General features: G+C 38.1%; 1 protein-coding gene and 1 non-coding gene across 3 annotated transcripts; one reads left to right on the top strand and one right to left on the bottom strand.

The window, feature by feature from the left end:
- The first annotated feature begins 780 nt into the window (after positions 1 to 780).
- On the top strand, positions 781 to 13,403 carry LOC143849206 (ATP synthase subunit O, mitochondrial-like). Of its 2 annotated transcripts, XM_077358270.1 has the most exons (7): positions 781 to 1,038; positions 2,099 to 2,149; positions 6,993 to 7,236; positions 9,199 to 9,311; positions 12,557 to 12,643; positions 12,987 to 13,137; positions 13,232 to 13,403. In XM_077358270.1, the coding sequence occupies exons 1-6, from the start codon at positions 910 to 912 to the stop codon at positions 13,113 to 13,115; spliced, it is 753 nt and encodes a 250-aa protein (XP_077214385.1). In that variant the 5' UTR covers positions 781 to 909; the 3' UTR covers positions 13,116 to 13,137; positions 13,232 to 13,403. The 2 variants fall into 2 exon arrangements, with proteins under 2 accessions (XP_077214385.1, XP_077214384.1); XM_077358269.1 differs by having other exon boundaries at positions 782 to 1,038; positions 12,987 to 13,403.
- A 2,591-nt stretch (positions 13,404 to 15,994) lies between these two features.
- On the bottom strand, positions 15,995 to 16,076 carry TRNAS-GCU (transfer RNA serine (anticodon GCU)). Its single transcript has one exon. It is a non-coding gene; the product is annotated as a tRNA-Ser (tRNA).
- Between the last annotated feature and the right edge of the window lie 6,032 nt (positions 16,077 to 22,108).

Below are 22,108 nucleotides of genomic sequence, written 5' to 3'. Positions count from 1 at the left end.
AGGATCCAAAGCATTCATTTGGAAGGCTCTTCCATGGATAGGGTGTTTACCAAAAATCAATCCTATAGGATCATTTTAACGCAATCAAAGTTGGAGGGGAAAATGGACTGCCCATTTTTTTCCTCCACAAAGGGCTGGTTTTTGGTACACACCCTATCCGAACCATTCATTTGCAAGACCCCATCATGGATAGGGTGTGTGCCAAAAATCAGGTCCATTGGATCATCCTAACTCTTCTAAAAGTGGAGGGCAAAAATGGCAGATTTGTCGGCAAACATTTTCTGTCCTTTTTTCCCTCCACTTTTGGATGGTTTAGGATGATCCTATGGACCTGATTTTTGGTACACACGCTATCTATGTAAAGGCCTTCCAAATTAATGCTTTGGATCACCCCAAAAAATGGGGGACCCATGTGTTTGCAGCACTCGAGCTCATATAAGCTATATGAGCCCCGGCTCACAAGTACACCCCGTCAACTATGGCCAAATTCCACTTCTAACCATGGTTTTAAATTTCGACTGAAATTTGAAATTTCGGTGGAGACTAAAATTTCCCGAAATTCCGAATTATTCCGAATTTCGGTCCAAAATTTCAGAAATTCAGTCCGGAATTTCGAACCAACTTACCAAATTTCGGTCTGAAATTTCGGATTTCGCCGAAATTTCAGTTTTCGGTGGGTCCGAAACGGTTACCAAATAAAATGCCAACCCAACCCGAGGCATCCCCAGCCCAACCCGAGCCAAAATCGGGTTGAGCCTGACCCATTTTGCACCTGAGCACTTGGCCTTACAAAAGGAAAAACTCCAAGACGAACCCTTTTATGCCCTGCACTCTCCTCTCAAATCTCTCTCCCATTTCCTTCTATTTCTACTTCCGAAAAGTTTAGATTTTTCTTTTGCTTTTTCATCCATGGCGTTTGCAGGACGTCTAAGACCTAGTCTCTATCTCATGAATAGGTTGCTAAGAACCGAATCGGTTTTTACCCGGAGATCCAGTGCCCCACGAAGCTCCGGAAACCCTAATTTCACAAATTCCCAGGTAAAATGACTGTGATTTTGTTTCATTTCTGTAAGATTGTCTCTCCCTTCTTTCGTATCGATCTTGTGTTGAAATGCCTGATTACCTAGCGCGATCGAATTGATTTTTAGTGGATTTGCATAGTGATTTAAGCTGATTAGTGATTAAGATCTTTTTTTTTAAACTGATGGTGATCTAGATCATGAATTTCATCTCTGATAAGGCTATTTTTTTTTATCTAATTTGTCTAGATAAGTGTTGTTTGCTTTTCTGAAGCAATGAGTGCCAATCAATTTAGATTAGCTTTCTCTCCTTGTTTTTATTTTCTCTTCCCTTTTATGGTGGTGGCTGATAAAATATGTTGTCTCAATTTTCAAAAAAAAAAAAAGTTGTCTAAGAGGGCGAGAACAGGTTTATATTAATATTTTTCGCGGATCTTTTTCCCATGTCGTATAATTTTTTATAGCAAAAAATATTCACATTGGCAAACCTAAAAACTATCGGCACTATTGTTTTCTGAAATATAGGGTTTGTATCTGATGGGACCTCCTCCACGTTAATCTTTCTCTGTCGGAATATTGATTAATGCATTAGTTTTGAAATCCCAGTTATTGATCTAATTGTAGTTGAATTTGCCAGTTAAAAGACAATGGAAGGCTTCTTTTTTTTCCTACGAATCTCATCTCATGCTTATAGTTTACATTTGTTGAATTCTTACATTCTCTAGTACTAAGTTCTTCACCGCAGTTTGGATAAATATCTTCCTTGTGCCAGCATTTCTTTTACTATTGGCTAGTTATCATAATAAGGCCCTGTTCGTTTCAGATTGTGACAACCGTTGGTGAAGGCCAATAATCGGCTGGGGCCCTCACCATCGGTTGAGATTATGATAACCGATGGTGAGCCCTCCAAACCGATTATTGGACTCAAATTACATTAGGTTTGAGTCCAATAATCGGTTTGGAGGCTCACCATCCGTTGTCGTAATCTCAAATGAACAAGGCCTAACTGTTTGCTAAATATTGGCTGAAGATTATGCTTTTTGTCCGGCATACTCTAACAATGAAAGTTCTTCTCGCAGTGTTTGAGGAACTTTGCAACCACACCAAGCTCAAAGGAAACAAAAATTAAGGTAAAAGATAATTCACGGCCTTTTTCCAGTGGGACAACCTGCTAAATAGAAGTATTTTGTGTCTTATGGATTTGGGTATCTCAATGTTGTTTTGTTTTCTCTGTATCTGTATCCCGTTCATTTTTGGAAACGGAATGCGTCACCCTAATCATTATCAGATATGCCATCATTTTTTGGCATGCAGTTTTACACAGGTCATTATTAGAGATGCCTCCACTTTCACTTTTAAGGAGATTGTTTGGATCCCATCACCTTCACTTTCACACTTTTTTTTTTGAACGGTAAGGTTGCTCTACTGTGACCTAGTGGTCACAGGTTCGAGTCACGAAAACTGCCTCTTTGCAAAACAGGGGTAAGGCTGTGTACATCTAGCCCTCCCCAGACCCCGCAATGGTGGGAGCCTCATCCACTTGGCCGCCCTAAAGAATTTCATTAATGAGAAAAAAGCGAAGCAAAGGGGAACCACCGCAAGACCGAGATGGTAGAACTGTAACATGGAAAGCAAAAATGCAAAAAAGAAAGAAATGGAACAGTGAAACCCTCAAGGTGGAAGAAAATTAAAGATCTCAAGACTCTCCCTCACGCTAGCCTATTGGTCTCACTGTTGGCTGACCTTCTAACATGATTGAACGAGATGGAAGAGCTTGCCACTAGGTCCGTAATCTCATCCAACCAATGCGCAAACCTCCCAGGGGGAGAAGGGCTTCCCTTCAACCACCTGCTCGCGTTAAGGAGTCCCCTTCCGCTATCACTATATCCGCTATCACTATATCAAGGATGAAACTCTGATCCTGATGCCTTGGAGGATCACTCTGATCTTTGCCTCATTGGAATCTGCTGTCCCAATGGGGCGTGAGAATGCCCAACTCATCGACCCTCTCTCATCTCTCAAGAGGCTGCCTACTCCTACAGTCTGGGTTTCCCATACTAGAGCCATCAAAATTAAGTTTCAGCTGCTTGGGGCTAGGGGGTTTCTATTCTTGAGAGATAAACTCTCTGCTTGTGCAGATTTCCGTCCATTCATGCCACATATCATAAGCGGAGACGAACATGAAGGAAGAGACCTTACCTAGGATATAAACCCATCTAAGCCCTCATTTTCTTCACTTCTTCCACACACCATCTCTCTCAATTCCTTCCAAGTTCTATTCATACCTACTCATCTCACTTCTTCTACACACCACCTCTCTCAATTCCTTTCAAGTTCTATTCATCCATACTCATCTCACTTCCTCTGCTCGATTCCTTCTACTTTTCTCAAAGCGTATTTTCAACATCCAAAGACTTCTAAGGTTTTATAACCATTTGAAATGTATCTTTTTTGTTAAATTTGTTTGATATAGTGGTTTCTTATATTTTTAACATTTTTTTATTTTTTTAGAAATTTTAAAATTCTTAACTATTAATTTTTTTAGAATTTTTAAAATTCTTATATGTAATGCCTTCGGGCTGCTGTACTTGAGCCCTGGTTGGGGACATCTTGTCCTTTGCTTGGTCCGTTCCTGATCAATAAAGTCAATTTTAAAAAAAATAAAAATAAAAAATCTTAACTATTAATTTTTATTTATTTTTGAAAATTTTCTAAAGGATTCATTAGCTGACCCCAACTAGTTTGGGACAAAGGCTTAGATGAGTTGAGTTGAGTTGAGTTTAACTATTAATTTTTTTTCTTCAGTCGTAGTGTCTTTTCCGAAATGAAACCGCTGAAACAGATGAAAGACCAAAATGTCCCATTTCACTAACTAAAACGGAATGCCGAACAAAACAGAATTGACAACTATGCTTCGACTGTGATTTTATTTAAATCCCTTAGTGTCCTTTGAACATGACCGGGAATTGAAACATTAGTGGATAAAATTTGGTCCCGTTTACCCACAAACGTATAGGAAAATTCTCTTGAATTAGCAGTGAAAGGATCTACCAATCTTTATACATTGGAATATTGTTCCAACAAGGAATATGGGAAACTCTCAGCAAGCATAAGGAATTCAATGATTCTTCCTCCTAATCGAAATCCATCCTTACTGGCCTTATTCCTCAAAGGACAAGATCTCACACCATACATTATGGAAAAACTTATTGCACAAATTGGCAGGTCAATAAAGCACATAAATCCATTTGCTCCTATTGCCAAAGTTGTTTGTGAAAATCAACAGAAAGCTCTTGGTTGCATGTCTCAGTTTTGCCTTCATATTCAGAAAAATCTTGCTCCTACAGCCTTATTCCTGAAGAGACAAGATCTAATCTTGCTCCTACAGCCTTATTCCTCAAGGAACAAGATCTCACACCATACATTATGGAAAAACTTATTGCACAAATTGGCAGGTCAATAAAGCACATAAATCCATTTGCTCCTATTGAGCTTGTTAACTTACCAACTTCTCCAAAAGCTTAAGCTGTTGGAGAAAGGCGTTATTTATCTTTTATACTTTAACACTCCCCCCGCACGTGGCCCACTTGGCAAACACGTGGCACATGTGGTCCCACTTTGGGCCGACCATCGCATGTGGATTTTTGCTAACCGGGAGGTTTGAACTCGAGACCTTTGGCTCTGATACCATGTGAACTTAGGAGAAGATTTCACTAATTCTTGGATGCATTTATAAGAGGATCAATGTGTGCTTATATAGAGCACTTACATGATAAACATGGAATGGAATCAAGATAATTATAGAAGGAAATAATCCTAATCAAATCTACCTAATCAAATCTACTTTCCTAGTCTCTCTTGCTTGCCTCTTCTAATCCACTTGGCTAATTTATCTAGTTGCTTCATTTAGCCAACTTACCCAATTTACCTCCAAGATGATCCAACGGTGAGATCTTAACCCCATCCAACCTTTGGATCCCACATATTCTAACATGCCCCCTCAAACGTATATGGATTGAAAATCGATATACATTTGACAATAATAAAAAAAATCCCAATACAATATAATTCCCCAAATTACAAATGTAATCAAAGTCAACCGATTTGATGCACACTTCCAAAAGTCTATGTTGAAGATCCGTTGATGAAGACTGATGTTGCTGCCAATGATCATTGATGATGGTGCCGAAGAAGATGCCGCTTGTTGATGTGTCACGAAGAGAGCTTAAAAGCCAATAAATCATAGCCTCAATGGGACTAGATGATACTTTAGCCTCAATGGGCGAGTAGAAATGGGTCACTATGGACCAATGCCGGAATGGGCAAGAATTGAGTCACTATGGACCAATGCCGGAATGGGCAAGAAATGGGTCGCAATGGACCAATACCTGAATGGGCAAGAATTGGGTCACTATGGACCAATGCCGGACTGGGCAAGAATTGGGTCACTATGGACTAATGCCTGAATGGGCAACAAAGATGAGAGGAAAAAAAAATCAAAGAGATGGGCGGCAATTAACGGCAAAATATGAACAAACAATGATCTGCAAACATCAAAGATCAAACGGAAACTTTGTTTTAGGAGAAATTGGACAGTGTAAAAATGGAGGTGTGCAAATATCAAATTTTGGAACTGTTTCTTAAGATGAGAAAAGGGGTGTGAAGATCAATATTGGGCTGGATATCTAGGTAAAGACCATGAGGTGTGTTAATGAAAGATAGGAGATGCTAATTTCACACCTTCTCTCAAGCCCTAGACTAGCTTTACTTTTCATCACCGGGATAAAGAAAGGCCTTTGGCAAGTGTGTAGTCACCAATAGTGCTGTAACCATCACAGCTAGAAAAGTTGACAGGTGAATAAAAATGAATGGGTGCAATTTTCACATATGAGAAAATGAAAATCAATATACTGTACTCTCTCTATTCCTCTCGCACTAGGTTTGGTTTTGCCTCTTCTTCTTCTTTTTTTATCTCATCAGCCAGCAGGCATACTCCAAAGCAAAAAACAGATTCTGATGGTAAAGATCATCAAGGAAGATGTAGCCGGTGGAGAGCAAAGGAGCAGAAGCGGAAGGCGAGTTGTGAATAATGAAGATGAGGAAGAAATAATCTTAATGAGATATAAGAGTTATGCAACCAACGAAGGAAGAAGGCCTGGTGGAATTGAAGACAACCACAAGGTGTTTGTGAGAGGGTCTAAGAGAGAGTTAGGAAGGGGAATGAGGTTTAGAGATCCAGCGGTAGTGGGGATTAGATGGTGGCAGGGCGGACTGCTCGATCGGCCGCCTGCCGGAGGACGAGTGCATGAATTTGTGATCAGGCCAGAGGATCCAAGAGCTCTGATACCATGTTAACTTACCAACTTCTCCAGAAGTTTAAGCTATGGGAGAAAGGCGTTATATAACTGTTAAAGTATAAAAGATAAATAACGCCTTTCTCCAACAGCTTAAGCTTCTGGAGAAGTTGGTAAGTTAACATGGTATCAGAGCCAAAGGTCTCGAGTTCAAACCTCCCGGATAGCAAAAGTCCACATGCGATGGTCGGCCCAAAGTGGGACCACATGTGCCACGTGTTTGCCAAGTGGGCCACACGTGCGGGGGAGTGTTAAAGTATAAAAGATAAATAACGCCTTTCTCCAACAGCTTAAGCTTCTGGAGAAGATGGTAAGTTAACAGAGCTGTTTGTGAAACTCAACAGAAAGCTCTTGATTTTTTGTCTCAGTTTTGCATTCATTTTCAGAAAAATCTTGCTCCTACAGTTCCATCTTTTCTTGGAGATTTTTTTTTTGAATGAATTTTTTTTTTGGGGATACATTATGTTGATAATTGGATTGACCAGTCTATGCATAATTAGATGTTAGTTGTTTCTTACCTTCTTGAAAGGTAATATGTTGTTAGTACTCAACATTTTCTGATTGGTATTTGTTTCTTCTTATGTTGAGTTTAGCTTGGTGTTTCTTCATAACATTGCAGGTACCTTTGTCTTTGTATGGAGTATCTGGAAACTATGCCTCTGCTTTGTTCCTTGCGGCATCAAAGGCTAACTTGTTGGACAAAGTTGAATCTGAGATTCTTGACATTGTAGAGGCTTCCAAGAGAAGTCCTGTGTTTTCACAGTTCATAAAGGATTTATCCGTGCCTGGGGAGACCAGAGTAAAGGCTGTACAAGGAATTTTTGCAGAAGCTGGATTCTCAGATATCACAAAGAACTTCATGGGTATGGGTTGTATGTCTATAGGAAATGTTTTTAATGTTGGTTTCAGTGTGCATATTGGTCGCCGTGGAAATAAAAATTGTCGGTTTCTGTCATAGATTTCGGTGGAAGTTCTGTAAAATTATGGAAGTTTATGTACATGCATGCCAGTGATGGAAATTTATGATGAAACTTAATGAAATGCTAGAATAAACACTACTACACACTGAAAAGAATGACAAATAGATATGCTTTAAATAAACACAAAATGTAGGGAAAAAGCCACTCTATTCATTAATTTTGTGAGGAAATACAATATAATGATAGAGATTTCAAGGTTTTTCTAAAAAAAAAAAATAATATAATTAATTTTCAAAATGAAGAAGTTTGAATCCATTAATCAGTAGATGATGCAAGAATAACTCACATATAAAAAAATAGATTATACCATGCACGTATGATACAAAATTTTAAAAATTTGTCTTTGTCAGTAGGTAGCCTGGTCAAGAAGAACTCACTTATAATAAAATTAGAACCTAACTTGCTTATATGATTAGTTGTTATTCTAAAATATACTATTTAACAGCATGAAAATACATATGCACTAATCCATGTGCAAATGTATGACATCAACAATTAGCTGATTCATTTGCACCATAATTGATGAAATAAGGAAAAAAAAACATAAAATTAGCGCCATTTATAAGAACAAAGAATAATCATTTGTCAAGCAAACAATGAAAGCCGAAGATTCTCTATGCTATTTGATCAAAATTTCAACATCGGCTGAAATTCTGTAATTTACATTCTAAAGTGGTAGCACTTCAGTTGACTTGACCAAAACATTACCGAAATCTATCCATGGCGACCGAAGGATTTTATTTCAATGGTGATGGAAACGGAAACACGTCGTTGTTTCATGTTTGTTTTGGCTGACATTTAGAACCATGCCTATAGGAAATTTGCATTTTGTCTGTATTGAAAATCACTATTGGAGTTGATGTACTTGCAACCTTTTTTTGTTGTTGCTAGACAGTTCTTGTTACCTACCGGGAAACTACATTATGAATTGTGCACTTTGAAACCAGTATTATGTCACATGGATACTTCATTTATACCCATATATGGATTGTATTGGCCACATAGTGCTACAAGTGTTTATAAAACTTTTTGATACTGCCATATACAAATATGTTACCATGGGTATGTAATTTTTATACTTATTTTTTGCAAGCAAATGTTTATTGATTCATAGATCATAGGACAGGACTTTGTTGAGATTAAAAAAACAATTCTACATTCATACAAGTGGCTCCATATATGTATATGTATCCCTGGTAATGTGCCCTTTCTGATGTTTTGTATTGCATTTCATGTTCTTACCATGACTAGGTAGCAAAAAAGTAGCCTGTTAACTTTTTGAGGAATCTTGGGAATTTAGTGAGCTGGTCTGGTTGTAGCAGGATGAGTATTTATTGCAAAATCATGATATCCAATACAAGATAAAATCTTTTACTTAACATATTATCATGGATCTCGAAGTACCTTTACTGTTTAAATTGTTGAATACTACAGTTTATATTTCAAAACTGTCTCTATACTTTTTTTTTGAATCATTTTTTTTGTCTCTCTCTACCATACCTGACCCTCCTGCATATGTAGAGAGAAATTTCTCATAGATATGTTCTTTATTTATATTTATCCACCATTAGTATTCTTCAAAAAATAAAAAATGAAAAATCAACCAGTGGTATCATGCATGTAATATGCTCTTGTTGTGCTTGTTCTGTACGCACTTACCTTTTGCCCAAGGTACTTAATGTACATCCATTCGAATGCTAAATGTTAGTTCTGTGAATTGTGAAGGCTTATGATTGTGTTAGTCCTCTAATGGGTTCCACTGTTTAATTTACCTGGTCTCCAATATGCACATAAAGATCTTCTAAACATGTATGCTTCTTTGTTGATTTTGTTTATTTTCATAAGCTATTTTGGCCGAGAATGGGAGGCTGAGACACATCGAGAGTATTGCAAATAGTTTTACGGAATTGACCATGGCGCAGAGGGGAGAGGTGAAAGCCATTGTGACGACTGTCATTGTAAGTTCTACCTTTTCCTTTGAGTATGCCTCTTGCATTGCAGAATCCTGATTGCTAGACAGTTGCATGCTGGTAAACTTGTAAATTGGTCATATCTAGACTTTGGAACCTTGGTACAACATTCTTGGTTTAGGCCAAATTAGAATAATCAATAAAACATGTGAATGATTCGGTTTCTGAGCAAGGTGCTTGTCAGTAAATGCTTGCAGTAAAAGATTGTTATAGTTGCCAATATTTCTGCATATATTTCCTGGATAGGCCTGACAAGTATCATGTATATAACATTCAATTTTCTATCATCTTAGTTGATTGCTTTTGTTCCAGTTGTGGAAGTGTATGTTGTTATGGAAAATTTTTCTCTTTATAAACAACATGGTTGCCAAACACTATTGTAGGAGGTAGTGTTAATGAAGAGAAAATGAGAAATAGAAAGGCGGTGCTGAGATTTAACAATGCTATCTTAGGGCAGAGGATTAAATTTTCTAAATCCTTCTTGGGTAGTTGATAGGTTTGGGATGTAGGGATGACACAATTCCTAACTCCTACGTGAGGTTTCCATTGTGTGTGGGTTACCCTCGTAAGGACCTTTGGACTGCGATCCCTAGAAGAATTCTTCTAGGGGGTCAGACTTATCAAAGAAGTGCTAGCCAATCTTCCTATGTATTCTATGTTCTTATTCAGATGCTTGATTAGAGTGATTGACAGGTTTGATCGACTTCAGAAGAATTTTCATTGGAATATTTAGAAAATGGGCAAGAAATATCATTTGGTGAGTTGGTATCTTGTTTGTAGGCGTAAAGGTGAAGGGGGCCTTTAGATTTGTGGTTTTCGATGAACTTTGCATTGCTTTGAAAATGGATGTGGTGGTTTGGGGAGGAGAGGTATCAAGTGTGGTGTGTGGTGATTGTGAGGAAGCATAGATGGGGTAGGCTTTGGTGGGTCAATGAAGGTGGATTTCTTGATTTTGATTTTTTCTTGATCTTGATCTTCCTTTCTTTTCCTGATCTCATTCGTTTCCTGATCTTGTTCTCTCCGATCTTGATCTTGATCCTTCATTCCTTTTACCTCCCATTGTCTTGGCTGTGATCAACCCTTCTTTCCCCCACTCTACCTTTCTCTCTTTCCTCTCTCGGACACGTCCTACAGTGGACGATCAAGGCTAGACATCTGGAATGCCATTCCCATGCATCAAACACGTTCACTTTCATTTGCACCATCCTACCTATATTTCCCTACGGCCCTACCCTTTTGAACTGTTCCAACAGTCCTCACACCCATATTTACCTAGATCAACCCTATCCTTGTCACCCATAACCCCTAGCTTGCTTTTACCATTCGCCCAGCATGTCCTCATTCCATGGGATATCTTGTAGGCTGCACTAATTGATCTGATTATTGAGACAGTTTACTGTTGAGGACTGATTTTTATTTCATATTAATTAGTTAGTTCTTGTTGGCACTTATATTATGGGAAATGGCATGGATAATATAATTTTGACTGATGATTGAAATTTCCAGCCTATAATTTCTTTAAAACCCTTTGCTGATTTTGATATTCAGGTTATGTTTATGTTGATTTGGAGTTGCATGTTGCTGTTACAATTGAATTAGAACCTTTTTTTTCCCCTAAATTGCCGAAAGTCAAACTGCAAACCCTAGGTTTCATTAAGGATCCTCCCGCTCAACACGAGAATGTTGATTGAAATCCCAACGATTCCTCTAGTCAGAGATCGAAATGGCATGGAATCGAGAAATCTCCAAAGGGTTTTCTCCCATAATATAAGTTGCATGTTGCTGTTACAATTGAATTTGAAGCAACGTAAGATGTCATATGCATTGCATATGGCTTGCCCTTTCCAAAGGGGAGTCACAGATAACTATTTCCATGCTCTCTTTATCAAGACCACAAAACTTTCTTCAATATCTATTTTTGCTTTACTATCCTCATCGGATACCCAAAACTTAAACTTGTTCTTGATGGTGAGAACCTCCCGACTAGACATTTTCACAACTGATCTACTGGCAGGGCAGCAACAATCTCCGGGGCAAACAAACACTCCTTGCCATCAGCTTATATGTTGGAAAATCCTCCTTAGAGGTGTAGTGTGGCCTGACATCTCGGAGAGCGTTAGTGAAAGAAATTTGAACTGGGGCATGCGAGGGGAAGGGGAGAGGAGGGGGGGGGTTGTTGTTGGGGGGTCTGCCCTTGATCAGAGCTTCCAATAGCCATGAAAACATGAAGGGGGGAGAAACAATGATAATTAACCATGAATCTCCTCTTGGATGGTAACGAAAGACATGGAGAGGACACTGTTGAATTGTTGAAATAAGTACCTTTGTGAGAGTAGAAGCCCCGAAAGGAGAATTAGTAATTTTACTGATAGGACATAATAGTGTTTTTTTCCCATGAAATGGAAAATGCGTAATGTGTGTTCACAAAAATATTTGGAAAAGAAAGGGATATTTGACTGCTCTAAAAGATTTATCCTTACGTAAATCTATTTCTACCGGTCATTCAAAAAGTTTGTTTACACCCTACCCTAAAAAACCAGTCGCTTTCGGCCTTGAACCGATAAAGAGCAAGAGATCATTGATAGTACATCATCTGAGAATTTTAAATTTGGCTATCAAGAGCAAGAGATCGTCCCATTTTCTTTGCTGTACTGCTTTGCTTCTTTATATAACATATCTTTTTTTATTATCACTCCAAACCAAGAGCATATGAATCTAAGCTACCAAAAAGGTAAATATGCATGAATCACCCTTGGTATACCATTTGTTGGGGTTTTTTATGTGTGGCAGATGGGAATAATGGATCTCTGTTTTGCTCTGTCATCCCCTCTGTCATTTGGATGACATTTAGGTTTCTTAGGTTGATTAGGGCAGAGGAGTTTGGGAGGCTTGCGTCCAACGTGCATTTTCAGTTAATTTTTTTTTTGATAAGTTATCAAGGGAAGAGGAATTGAGGATGACTTTGGGACAAATTTGACACGCTACAGTTCCTCCGAATGTTGTTTATTTTTATTTTTTGTAGATTCGGTCCCTGGTAAACCTAATTCTATATTAAATTATAATGATGGACAAGTCTTTCTCCACTTAATAGATGGGTTGGTGTTAGGCAAGGCTATGTTTTGTGTGCTTTTTCCCCATCATCATGTCTTCTCTATTGACCATGGAATTAAGATTCTCTGGTTTTCATTCGTTTCTTTACTTTCTTGACAACCTTTTCTTGGTTGATTTGCCAGCCACTTCCCACGGAAGAGGAAAAACAACTGAAGGAGACATTGCAAGATATCATTGGACATGGGAAGACTGTGAAGCTTGAGCAGAAGGTACTCTGAAATCTTTTGTGCTGCAGTATGAGTTTTCCTATTGTGAATTGATTTTATTTCGGATAGGATTTTAACCCAAGTCCCAAACATATTTTCCTAAACTGTTGCCATTTCTTTGGTGTGTGAGATGGTCCTTTAGCTTGTCTTTTGCTCCTAAATCTTCCTTTATCCCAAATGCTACTTTTTTCTTGGCAAGTAAGCTGAGATTAAAAATCTCCAACCTAAAGGTTGTAATGCAGAGCAGCTCCTCTAAGATGCTTATTTATAATGACCTTTCCAAGTACTAGTTTATTCATTTTTTAATGGTTTAACATAAGCATATCCCTCATAACATTATTCACAGATCGATCAGAGCATTCTCGGTGGCTTGGTAGTTGAATTCTCACAGAAGGTCTTCGATATGTCAATCAAGACAAGGGCAAGGCAGATGGAGAAGTTCCTGAGGGACCCTGTCAACTTTGAGAACCTCTAAGCCTCAAATTGGTGTAGCATGTACCTTCTGCAACTCCTATTATGGATATCTTTGCTGCATTTTTCCTTCATATTGGGAAGAGATTCTTAAACTTTGCTTCTTCTTTTTATGCGGGTGGATGGGATCTCCATCCTAAAATAAAAGCTAGACTTACAAGGGCAATCCTTTTTCCTCACTTCTGTGAATGTTGTCTGGATCTTAAAAATTCTTGTGGGGGATGATCCCACAGATGTCTATTTTCATTTGTTTGTTTCCATTCATAAATTATTTGGTTTTAGTTTTCTTCCAGTGTGGCTTACCGGCCTTGAGGGAAAAGGTTTTGTTAGTGACACCTCTATTTGTTTTAAACTTATCTCAATGGCTGCTGCAATTCCCAACAATTTGTCAAGGTAATACAAGGCTCTGTATAGTTGAGTTCCATGGTTCAGAATTGGGAGGAAATGTTGTGGCAAAAAAGAAAAAGAAAGAAAACAAAATGTCATTTAGTCCAAGGAAGCAGGATTCTTCCCTGGGAGCCTTCGATTCCCGTTTTGATTCCCACTTTCGATTCCTGCTCTGGCAACCTTGAGTAGGATTCTTCCCTATGAGCCTTCGATTCCCGTTTCGATTCCCGCTCTGGCAACCTTGATTTAGTCTTTACGAAGAGGAAAAGGCACGTCATTTGTAGGATTATCTTCTCCATTTCTCTAATAGAAGAAATATCTCCATGAACATATAAAATATACAGTGCAACTTTGGGGTTCTATAATGAGTGTACTGGGGACTGATATCCGCACCATCATATTTTGATAATGGCACTACTGACTTTGTTTATCACTTTTCTCGTAGAGCATCTTAAGTACTGTGATTCGGGTGTGCTATATTGAGTATAGACGAAGGTGCCGTTGCCTATATGTAGCTTTTAACCGTCTATATTCGATGAAAAGAAGCACTTTTTAGTGGACGGTTCAGATCATTCAAAAGTGGGACCCACTGACGATGGGTGGGCACGCTTCATTAACTGTATGAGAATGAGTATGGAGACAAGGGAATGAGTATGGACAATGGTGGGCGTGAAAATTGAGCGGTCTCTATGATAACGACATTTGGCAGCACCACAGCAGCGAGACCATCCAGCCGCAACCATGGTCAAACTCGATTCCGAGTGGACGACTCCTCTCCCAAGCAGCTCAACATCACATACCAAGACCTTTTTCAGTCAGCCCGCCAACCCATCACCAGTAGATTTCCTATCCTATAAAATCCCCTTCCAGGATCGTACGCGCATGCACTGCCACGCCAACATCTCCTACAGCGATATACGCGGTCCACGACACCACCAAGGTTTTAAATTCGACTGAAATCAGAAATTTCGAGTTTTCGTCAACCCCGAAATTGAAATCTGTGATACCCGAAACGTTACATTATTTCTACCGAAATTTTGAAATTTCAGACAAGAAATTTCACCAAAAAATCCGTATTTTATTCATTTTTTTAATATTTTCCTGAAATTTTAGCCGAAATTTTATACGGGATAAACTATTAGTTTTTTTATTTTGTTCCATTTCGACTGGAATTTTTAAATTTCAAATTTTGGCCGAAATTTCAGTTTCGGTGAGGACCAAAAGGCATTCCGAAACCGAAATTTGAAACCTTGGTCACTGCCATATCGCGCCCAGGACACTGGAACTCCCACCCATACAAGGGAAGACCACCCATTCAAAGGACACATTTACACAGAGGGGAGAACTCGAGAGGCTAGACCTTTGGTAATCTATCCCTTGGGTAAGATAAGCCCTCTAGGTGTGCACACTGACAACCTCACGCTCTCTACATTCAATTCTCCCTTTCTTCTGGTGCTCTGGTCTGACTGAAGTGTCGAAGGGTCCCCCCGGAGTTTCGATTCTGGGTAGTCTTTAACCTTTTGTCTGTAGGCGCAAAATACAGGTCGAATGTTCATGATGAGCAAAACCCTCCAGAAGGTACGATCACCGATCTAGACCATTCACACTCAGGTACATATTTGAGCAGCATCAGACAGGATCCCAAAACATTACTAGGATTTATGGACACATTTTGGGACCCCATCATACGATTCAAAATTATGAGACTAAATCTGGATCCGGATAGCTAACAAAAGCCCGTGGGACAGTCCTAAATCCCATTGATTATACTATTGTACAAAAATGGCCTCTATTTTTTCATAACCTTAAGTATAATTTCAAGGGTATTTTAATAAAAATAACACGCATTTTTAATGAAACACATGTAGAACCTTAAGCCTACAAACCCACCTTCTATTATTTTTCCATCGGAAAGAAATTCTAGGGCTCTAACGATTGCAATGTTTGTTGAAAATATATGAAAAAACTATTTTGTAAAAAATCCATGGAAAATTGGCCGTCTTTGATTCTCTACCGCCATAAAATTATCTCGTCTTGGAGTTTTTATATGATGCCCGACCGTGAAGTACCGTCAAAGCGGTGCCACCCTTGATATTTGATCCAACAGCAGACCACGTTTTAAGAGGGTGCTGTTGGATCAAATATCAAGGGCGGTACCTCTGACGTACCACCTTACCACCTTACCACCTTGACGGGTATAATTTCTCATCTTGTATATTAATCTTGGTAATGCTTTTCTTCTCTTTTGCTATGATTAAAAAAAATAAAAATAAAAATGGGCAGTGGTAAACCAACCTCCATATGTCTTAAATCGACCTCTCTCTAGAGCAGTGCTGAGAGAGAGAGATATGGGGGTCGATTTAAGTTCCCCAAAAAGTCCATGGAAAATGAGTTTAGCAGACGCTGGAAAATTCATTTTCCAAAGTAAACATGTCCGAATCAAAATTTTCCATACATCAAATCAAAAATATAATAGGGAAAATGCAACAAAAAACTCGTCGCCTGAGAGATTCGAACTCTCGCGGGGAAACCCCATGTACTTAGCAGGCACACGCCTTAACCACTCGGCCAAAGCGACCTTTATTTGTAGATTTCGATTTCACAATCATGAAGACGGGTGTCCCCAAAATCTCCATTTCCCAAACTAGTTGGCTACTTATATCCACATGACTATTACAATCATAGGTTATATTCTTTTAACCTGTTCTCCTATATTACAAATTACAACCCCCCCCTCCCCCCCCGTCCTTGTTATCAAAAATAGTTGTTCCTGCCGACATCAGTACTAGTAATTCACGCATTTAGTTGTGAAAGTGAAAGTAGAACTCTCTCCGTCTCATTCTCATCGGAGCGAGCATTTGGGGCTTTTTCCCTTTTCCGACGAGTTTACAAGAAAGAGAGAGATGAGGAACGCTCTTTTTAATCGTATTGTTCAAGGCACCTTTAGCTCGGCAAGATCGAGATTTTCAATCCCAGACTCAAGCTCTTCATCCCTTCCGTTTTCCTTCTCCTCTAGACGAGTGAGATTTAGTTTTTTTTTTTTTTTTTCCTTATTCCTCATTTTTCGTATTCTGTAATTTTTTATTCATTTTGTCCCTCCAGTTTGATTCGTCACATGACAGATGTAGAGAAATCGGTTTACAGCCGAATCGATCTCGGATTCCCAAGCTTTGATTTTGGTTTTAAGCGTTTTATATCGTATTTATCTACTAGTTTGGTGTTTGAAGAGGTTCGAGGGTTAGAAATATTTAATATTAAATACCTTATAAATGTAAAAAAAATTTAAAAAAATATTAATGTTTCACAATTATAGGCATTTTTTAGTTTGATTTATCTGAAAAATTACTGTAAGAAGGTGCCCTCTAATAGTTTATACAGAGAATTATGCGAAATGTAATTATGTGAGATTTCAATGCATTTGCGTTGAAACTGTATGGAAATCAAGTAGAAATTATAGAAATTTATTAAAACCCTAAAAACAATTAAAATTTAAAATGAAACTTCAGAAAATATTACAATAAACATAAATACACAATTAGAAATCATTGCATAACCAAGATAATTAATAATAATAGTTTAACAAGATCAAACATCAACACTTAGTAACATATTCAGTCGCACATGTCTATAACGGTAAGCTTTATTCTAAACACACACACACACAGACGTATATATCTATTTGTGTTACAAATTTCGAAAGTTGATGACCATGCTATTTATTTTACCTTTCAACTTACTCATCTTATTAATATAATGTGAAATAATATTTTCTAAACATATGAGATTTTTCGGTGTAAATAATCAAACTTCAAACTTAAGCCGGGACTTTGGTCCCCACAGAAGTTATCATCTCTTTTTACGAGTGCACACGATCTGACTAGATCTTCTGTGTGTCTGAGTTGTATAGTATGCTGTTTCAGCATCAATGGCCGAGGCAGAAGCAGAAACTATTGTATTTCTAAGGTAAATTTTTAATTTGACTTCATTCATATCTTTATTTGTGTGCTTCTGTTCTTAACATTGTATATTTATTTGGCTTGAATATTATTTGATTTGAGTATATACTTGTTTGCTCTTGCAATATTTAAATATTTTGCATTTCAAACGAAGTTGCTACTTCATATCACTTGCTTTTGAATATTCACCAGTTTTAATCCTTCCAAATGTCCCAGCAAACCACATATGGCAGCAACATCTACTGTGTCGAAACATACACATTCTCTAATGTGCCCAACAATGCAACATGGGACTCAATCTCATCTTCTTCTAAGGTTTTAACTAATGTGTCACTACCACATGACCCTACCCGCCACTCTCAAAACAGTCCACAATATGAGATCCTTTCTCCCTAACTAAATTATAATTGCTTTTGTAAGAATAGCAGGGAATAACACTGCCCATTCAGATTCTAACAATGGATGAAAGCTTACTCTTGCCTTGGCAAATCAACCACCTTGCCCTCGAGCCTCTATTACTACATAACTCTCTCAACTCCCACACACCCCAACTTTTCCTTTAGTGTACATTCTCCAAAAAGTACCCTTCTCCTCCCTAAATTGTAAAAGCTGTTTGCTGAGAAAAACATTGTGCAACTGAACTCATCCAATAACAAGTCCCCTTCCGCCCTTAGTTTACAAACTCCCATTTCACCAAATGTTTCACTTTCTTACCTTCATCCTTGCCTCCTCACAAAAAGTCCCTTTGATGCTTCTTGATTCTTTTCGCCACACTAACTGAGATGCGGAGAAGAGACATAAAGTAGATGGGAAGAAGAATTAAGATACGTCCATGGTTGGTAGATCATGTAGATTTGCCTACCAACATATAGCTTTCATTGAAACTGGTTCAAGGCCTGTTAGGTCTAGATTCATTCTGGGAAACGGTGCCAAGTTTTCCTCTAATATACTTCTTGATGTGTAAAAGCTGATACCATATATTAAAACCCAAACCATGAGAAGTAAGACACTAAAGGACAAAAACAATATAATGTAGATTCAATCCACAAATGGAATACAATTTAGCACACCAAAGGACAAAAACAACATAATGTTGATTCCAAATCCTTCCCCAAGAAAGGACTTCTAATCCTAAACACTTTCCAACTTTTAAAGCACTTTCAAAACTATCCTAAAATATTTCCAAAGAAAACCACTCAAATATCCTCCAACTTCAACCTCCCCAATTTAAAATTGAAACTATGCAAGCCTCAAACAGTCCTCTCATTTTCCAAATCGTAGAATTTCTAAAATCCAATAAAATTCAAAAAATCTCGCTAAAAAAGTACCAAATTTCATAAAAAATTCTTTCTCCTAAGATCATTCTCTCTCTTATTTATTGTATGACGAACTTATAGGTGTGGACTGCGTCAATTCCCTTCTGGTTGGAGAAACTTTGACTATCGCGAATTGATAACTCAACAGGTTCTCTTCAAGTTCCATGCAAAGATATTATGGAAACCCCTTCCATTGAATGAGATATTTGGGGTAGAGCTCCAACTTTTCTTAACAAGTCCTCAATACAAATACGTAGAAAATGTTGTCTAAGTACTTTCCAAGAAAACATATCATCTCTTGATAGAAATTAATAGGACCATTATGAATAACGTCTTCTAAAATATTATCTTTGAGATATCCCTTCATAATGTTTCTCTTTTTTTAAATGGTAATTGTTTCTTCTGTTTCAAAACGCAAATGCGGGTCAAAATGTGGCCAAAGCAAATCCTAGTCGACTCGGCACGACGCGGTCATATACTCTGCTGATGTGGCCGACTACTCAGTTGACTCGGTCATAACTCGGGAGTCAAATGAGTCTTGATTGACTTTATGTGACAAAACAAAGATTCGGACAAGAATGCAGCCAATGAGTTTTGATTGACTTTATAGGGCGAAACACAGATTCGGACAAGAATTAGGCCAATGTAAAAGGGAGTCGACTCGGGGGAGCCAACGATGACGCGGGGGAGTTTTGAAACTATGTTTTTGCTGCCATAAACTATTTAAATTAAACTTTTCCCACAAAATAATATTTTTTTCCTTATTTTGGTATTAGAATGAATGATGAATCAGTTATAAGTCTCTCTTAGATCTTAGCATGCGAAAATATTCTTAAATTAATTGAATCAATAATATACAAAACAAAAGTATACTAAATGGTGGTATACTTTTTTTTCCTTTGCCTAGATCGTTGGAATGGGGTGGGATGCCTAAAATGTAAGCGGTGGAAATCACTTAGCCTCTATTCACTTGCGTTCCCGGGAAAGCAAATCCCTGGAAAACAGCCTCTTTTTTCTTTAACAAGACAGAATTCTGGTGTTCACTTGCTTTCCTGAGAAAGTAACAAGCCTAGGTGGAAAATGTCAAATAATGACATGGAAATTGCCAAAAATGATGTGGAAATGTCTCTTTTCTCACTAGTGTGGGAAACCAAATCCCACTATTTTGGTCGGATTTGCTTTCCCGAGAAAATTAGTGAAAAAAAGGTGGGCAAGCAGTTTCTCGGGAAACCTTTTCCCGCACAGTTCCTGTGCACGTGAACAGGCGCGGGAAACCTTTTCCTACACAGTTTCCCTGGATTTCTTTTCCTAATGCCACGTCAAATTCTTGGGAAATCTTTTCTTTTCCTTTCCCGGGAAAACAAGTGAACAGATTACAGGAATTTTCTGGAAAAGTTTGGAATCGAAAATTATTTCTAAAATTTCCCACTTTTCTTTCACACGAAAAAATATAACTTGACCATCCTATTTAAATTTTATTTAGAGAATGCGTACCTGAAGGCAGTTGCGAACATTCATGATGAGGAGAAATTGATGAGAAATTGTACAAATCTCGTAATAAAATGATAAAGAATGTAAGTTGCGTTTGGCAACCCTTCTTAAGTTTCATTCATTTAATTTTGATATTTTGATCATAAAGAAGCTTGTTGGGTAACATTTCTAAAACCTCTTTTCTTTCTTTTTCGTCTTAAAATGCAACTGAATGAATTTATCAGGAAAAGTTTGGAAAGGAAAATATTTGTAAAAGTCCTATTTTTTTTTAAACATATGAAAAAAGATAAGTTGAACCATGCCTATTTAATTCCCATTTAAGAAAAACCAAGCCTATTCAATTTTAACTAAGAGGGACCTTCATGTAATGATAAGCTCTCTCTAAATTAACCATAATCATATCATTTCCCTATAAATCATGGAAAGAAATAAAATTATGTCGAGCCCACCAACTTCCCGTTGAGATGCCTATAGTCAGAAACCACCGACATGTCAAGATCCAAATTCGAATTGGTTCCTGTTCCTGGTCAGATACCACTGTGTTCGCGCCGGTGGTCCAATAGGTGAAGTTGTGCTATCTTTCTTTCCCTAATGAACAACATGATTCGCCCTTTCCTTGCTGTGTCTATTAGCGCTCCTGTCCAAAGCGAAGAGAAGGCGAAAAAGTGCCACTTGAGATCTCACCGGCCTTATCAAAGTTGATGATTCTCTGGATGAGGATAAGCCAGAAAAACCTCCAGCCTTGCCCCTAGAGAGATATCTTAGTCGGATGGATCCCCCACCTCTGATCTTGAAGCTGCCTCTGCTTCCACCTGTCCCTGCTGTGTTCCCGGCCGAATCAATAGGAACTAGGGTGTGATGCTATTTTTGTCAAACCAGACTAGAGATTGGCCAACACAGAAGGAGCAAGACTGATGTGATCCCCATCACCATAAGGCTGGCCATGAAAAAAGTGCAAGGACGAACAGAATGACCCCGATCCTAGGCAAGGATGTGCCTATAAAACTATCAATCCGTAAGAGCAGTCTTCAAAGACCTAGAAAATGATAAAGGAAAGAAACAGCACCATGGCAGAGAGAATTATAGAATATTTGTATGAACATGGAAACCCAAAAGAATATAAATTGCAATCCAAACAGAGTTTAGGTCATGTTTGAAACAGATGCAAGAACTTGGGGTTCTTGGAAGTCATTAAAACACGCTAAATTAAAACTCCTCTTCTTTACTCCCAACAGAAGTGCAGGAAACTGTTCGTAGTGCCAATTTAGCCAAACCATGCTACACAGTTTTTGCTTCTGTAACACTATCCCCAACATATAAATGTGTTTTTTTTTTTTTTTTTTCGAATGGTCCTCAAACATACAAATGTTAAAAAGATTGGTATTCTCAATGTCCCTAACCCAAGAGGCATTTTGGAAAAAACTTTGGATGGAACTGAGTTTAGGATATAACTGCCAGTCTGCCATCTTAATAGCTTTCACCCCAAAAGAACTCAAGATGGCTCAAATTGCTCATCATGTTCTGAGATAAATAGTGAATACTCTGGGTTAGGATTATCTTAGCCCAAGTAACACCCACCTTTGAGTGAGTAATACAAGTTCACAAAATCCTCATAAACGGCCGAGTCGCCTTACAAAGTGAATTATTCATTGGTGCAGATGTCTTCATCAAGTTGACTCCATGCTCTTGAATAAATGTTTATTTCCCCAAAACAAAGCTGTATATATCCCCAGTGCAATTCATTTCAATGGCAAAATCTCCCTTTGAAGATGCCAAAAAATGCAGTCAAGTATATGGTCAAATCTGTAAGTTCAACAAGTGTTCAGTTCCTCAATACAAATCCAACC

Source organism: Tasmannia lanceolata, unplaced genomic scaffold, assembly GCF_043159265.1.
Source record: "Tasmannia lanceolata isolate RefF3 unplaced genomic scaffold, GAP_Taslan_0.1 ptg000003l, whole genome shotgun sequence".
Taxonomy (NCBI): domain Eukaryota; kingdom Viridiplantae; phylum Streptophyta; class Magnoliopsida; order Canellales; family Winteraceae; genus Tasmannia; species Tasmannia lanceolata.
Note: the sequence above shows the minus strand (reverse complement) of the source record. Positions and strands in the feature narration are given on the sequence as shown.

Excerpts from the sequence above, each read along its gene's own strand:
- LOC143849206 (XM_077358270.1), top strand. The coding sequence starts at position 910 with ATGGCGTTTGCAGGACGTCTAAGACCTAGTCTCTATCTCATGAATAGG. Across the intron at positions 7,237-9,198 it reads TATCACAAAGAACTTCATGG|CTATTTTGGCCGAGAATGGG; the intron begins GTATGGGTTGTA and ends TATTTTCATAAG. Across the intron at positions 12,644-12,986 it reads CTGTGAAGCTTGAGCAGAAG|ATCGATCAGAGCATTCTCGG; the intron begins GTACTCTGAAAT and ends CATTATTCACAG.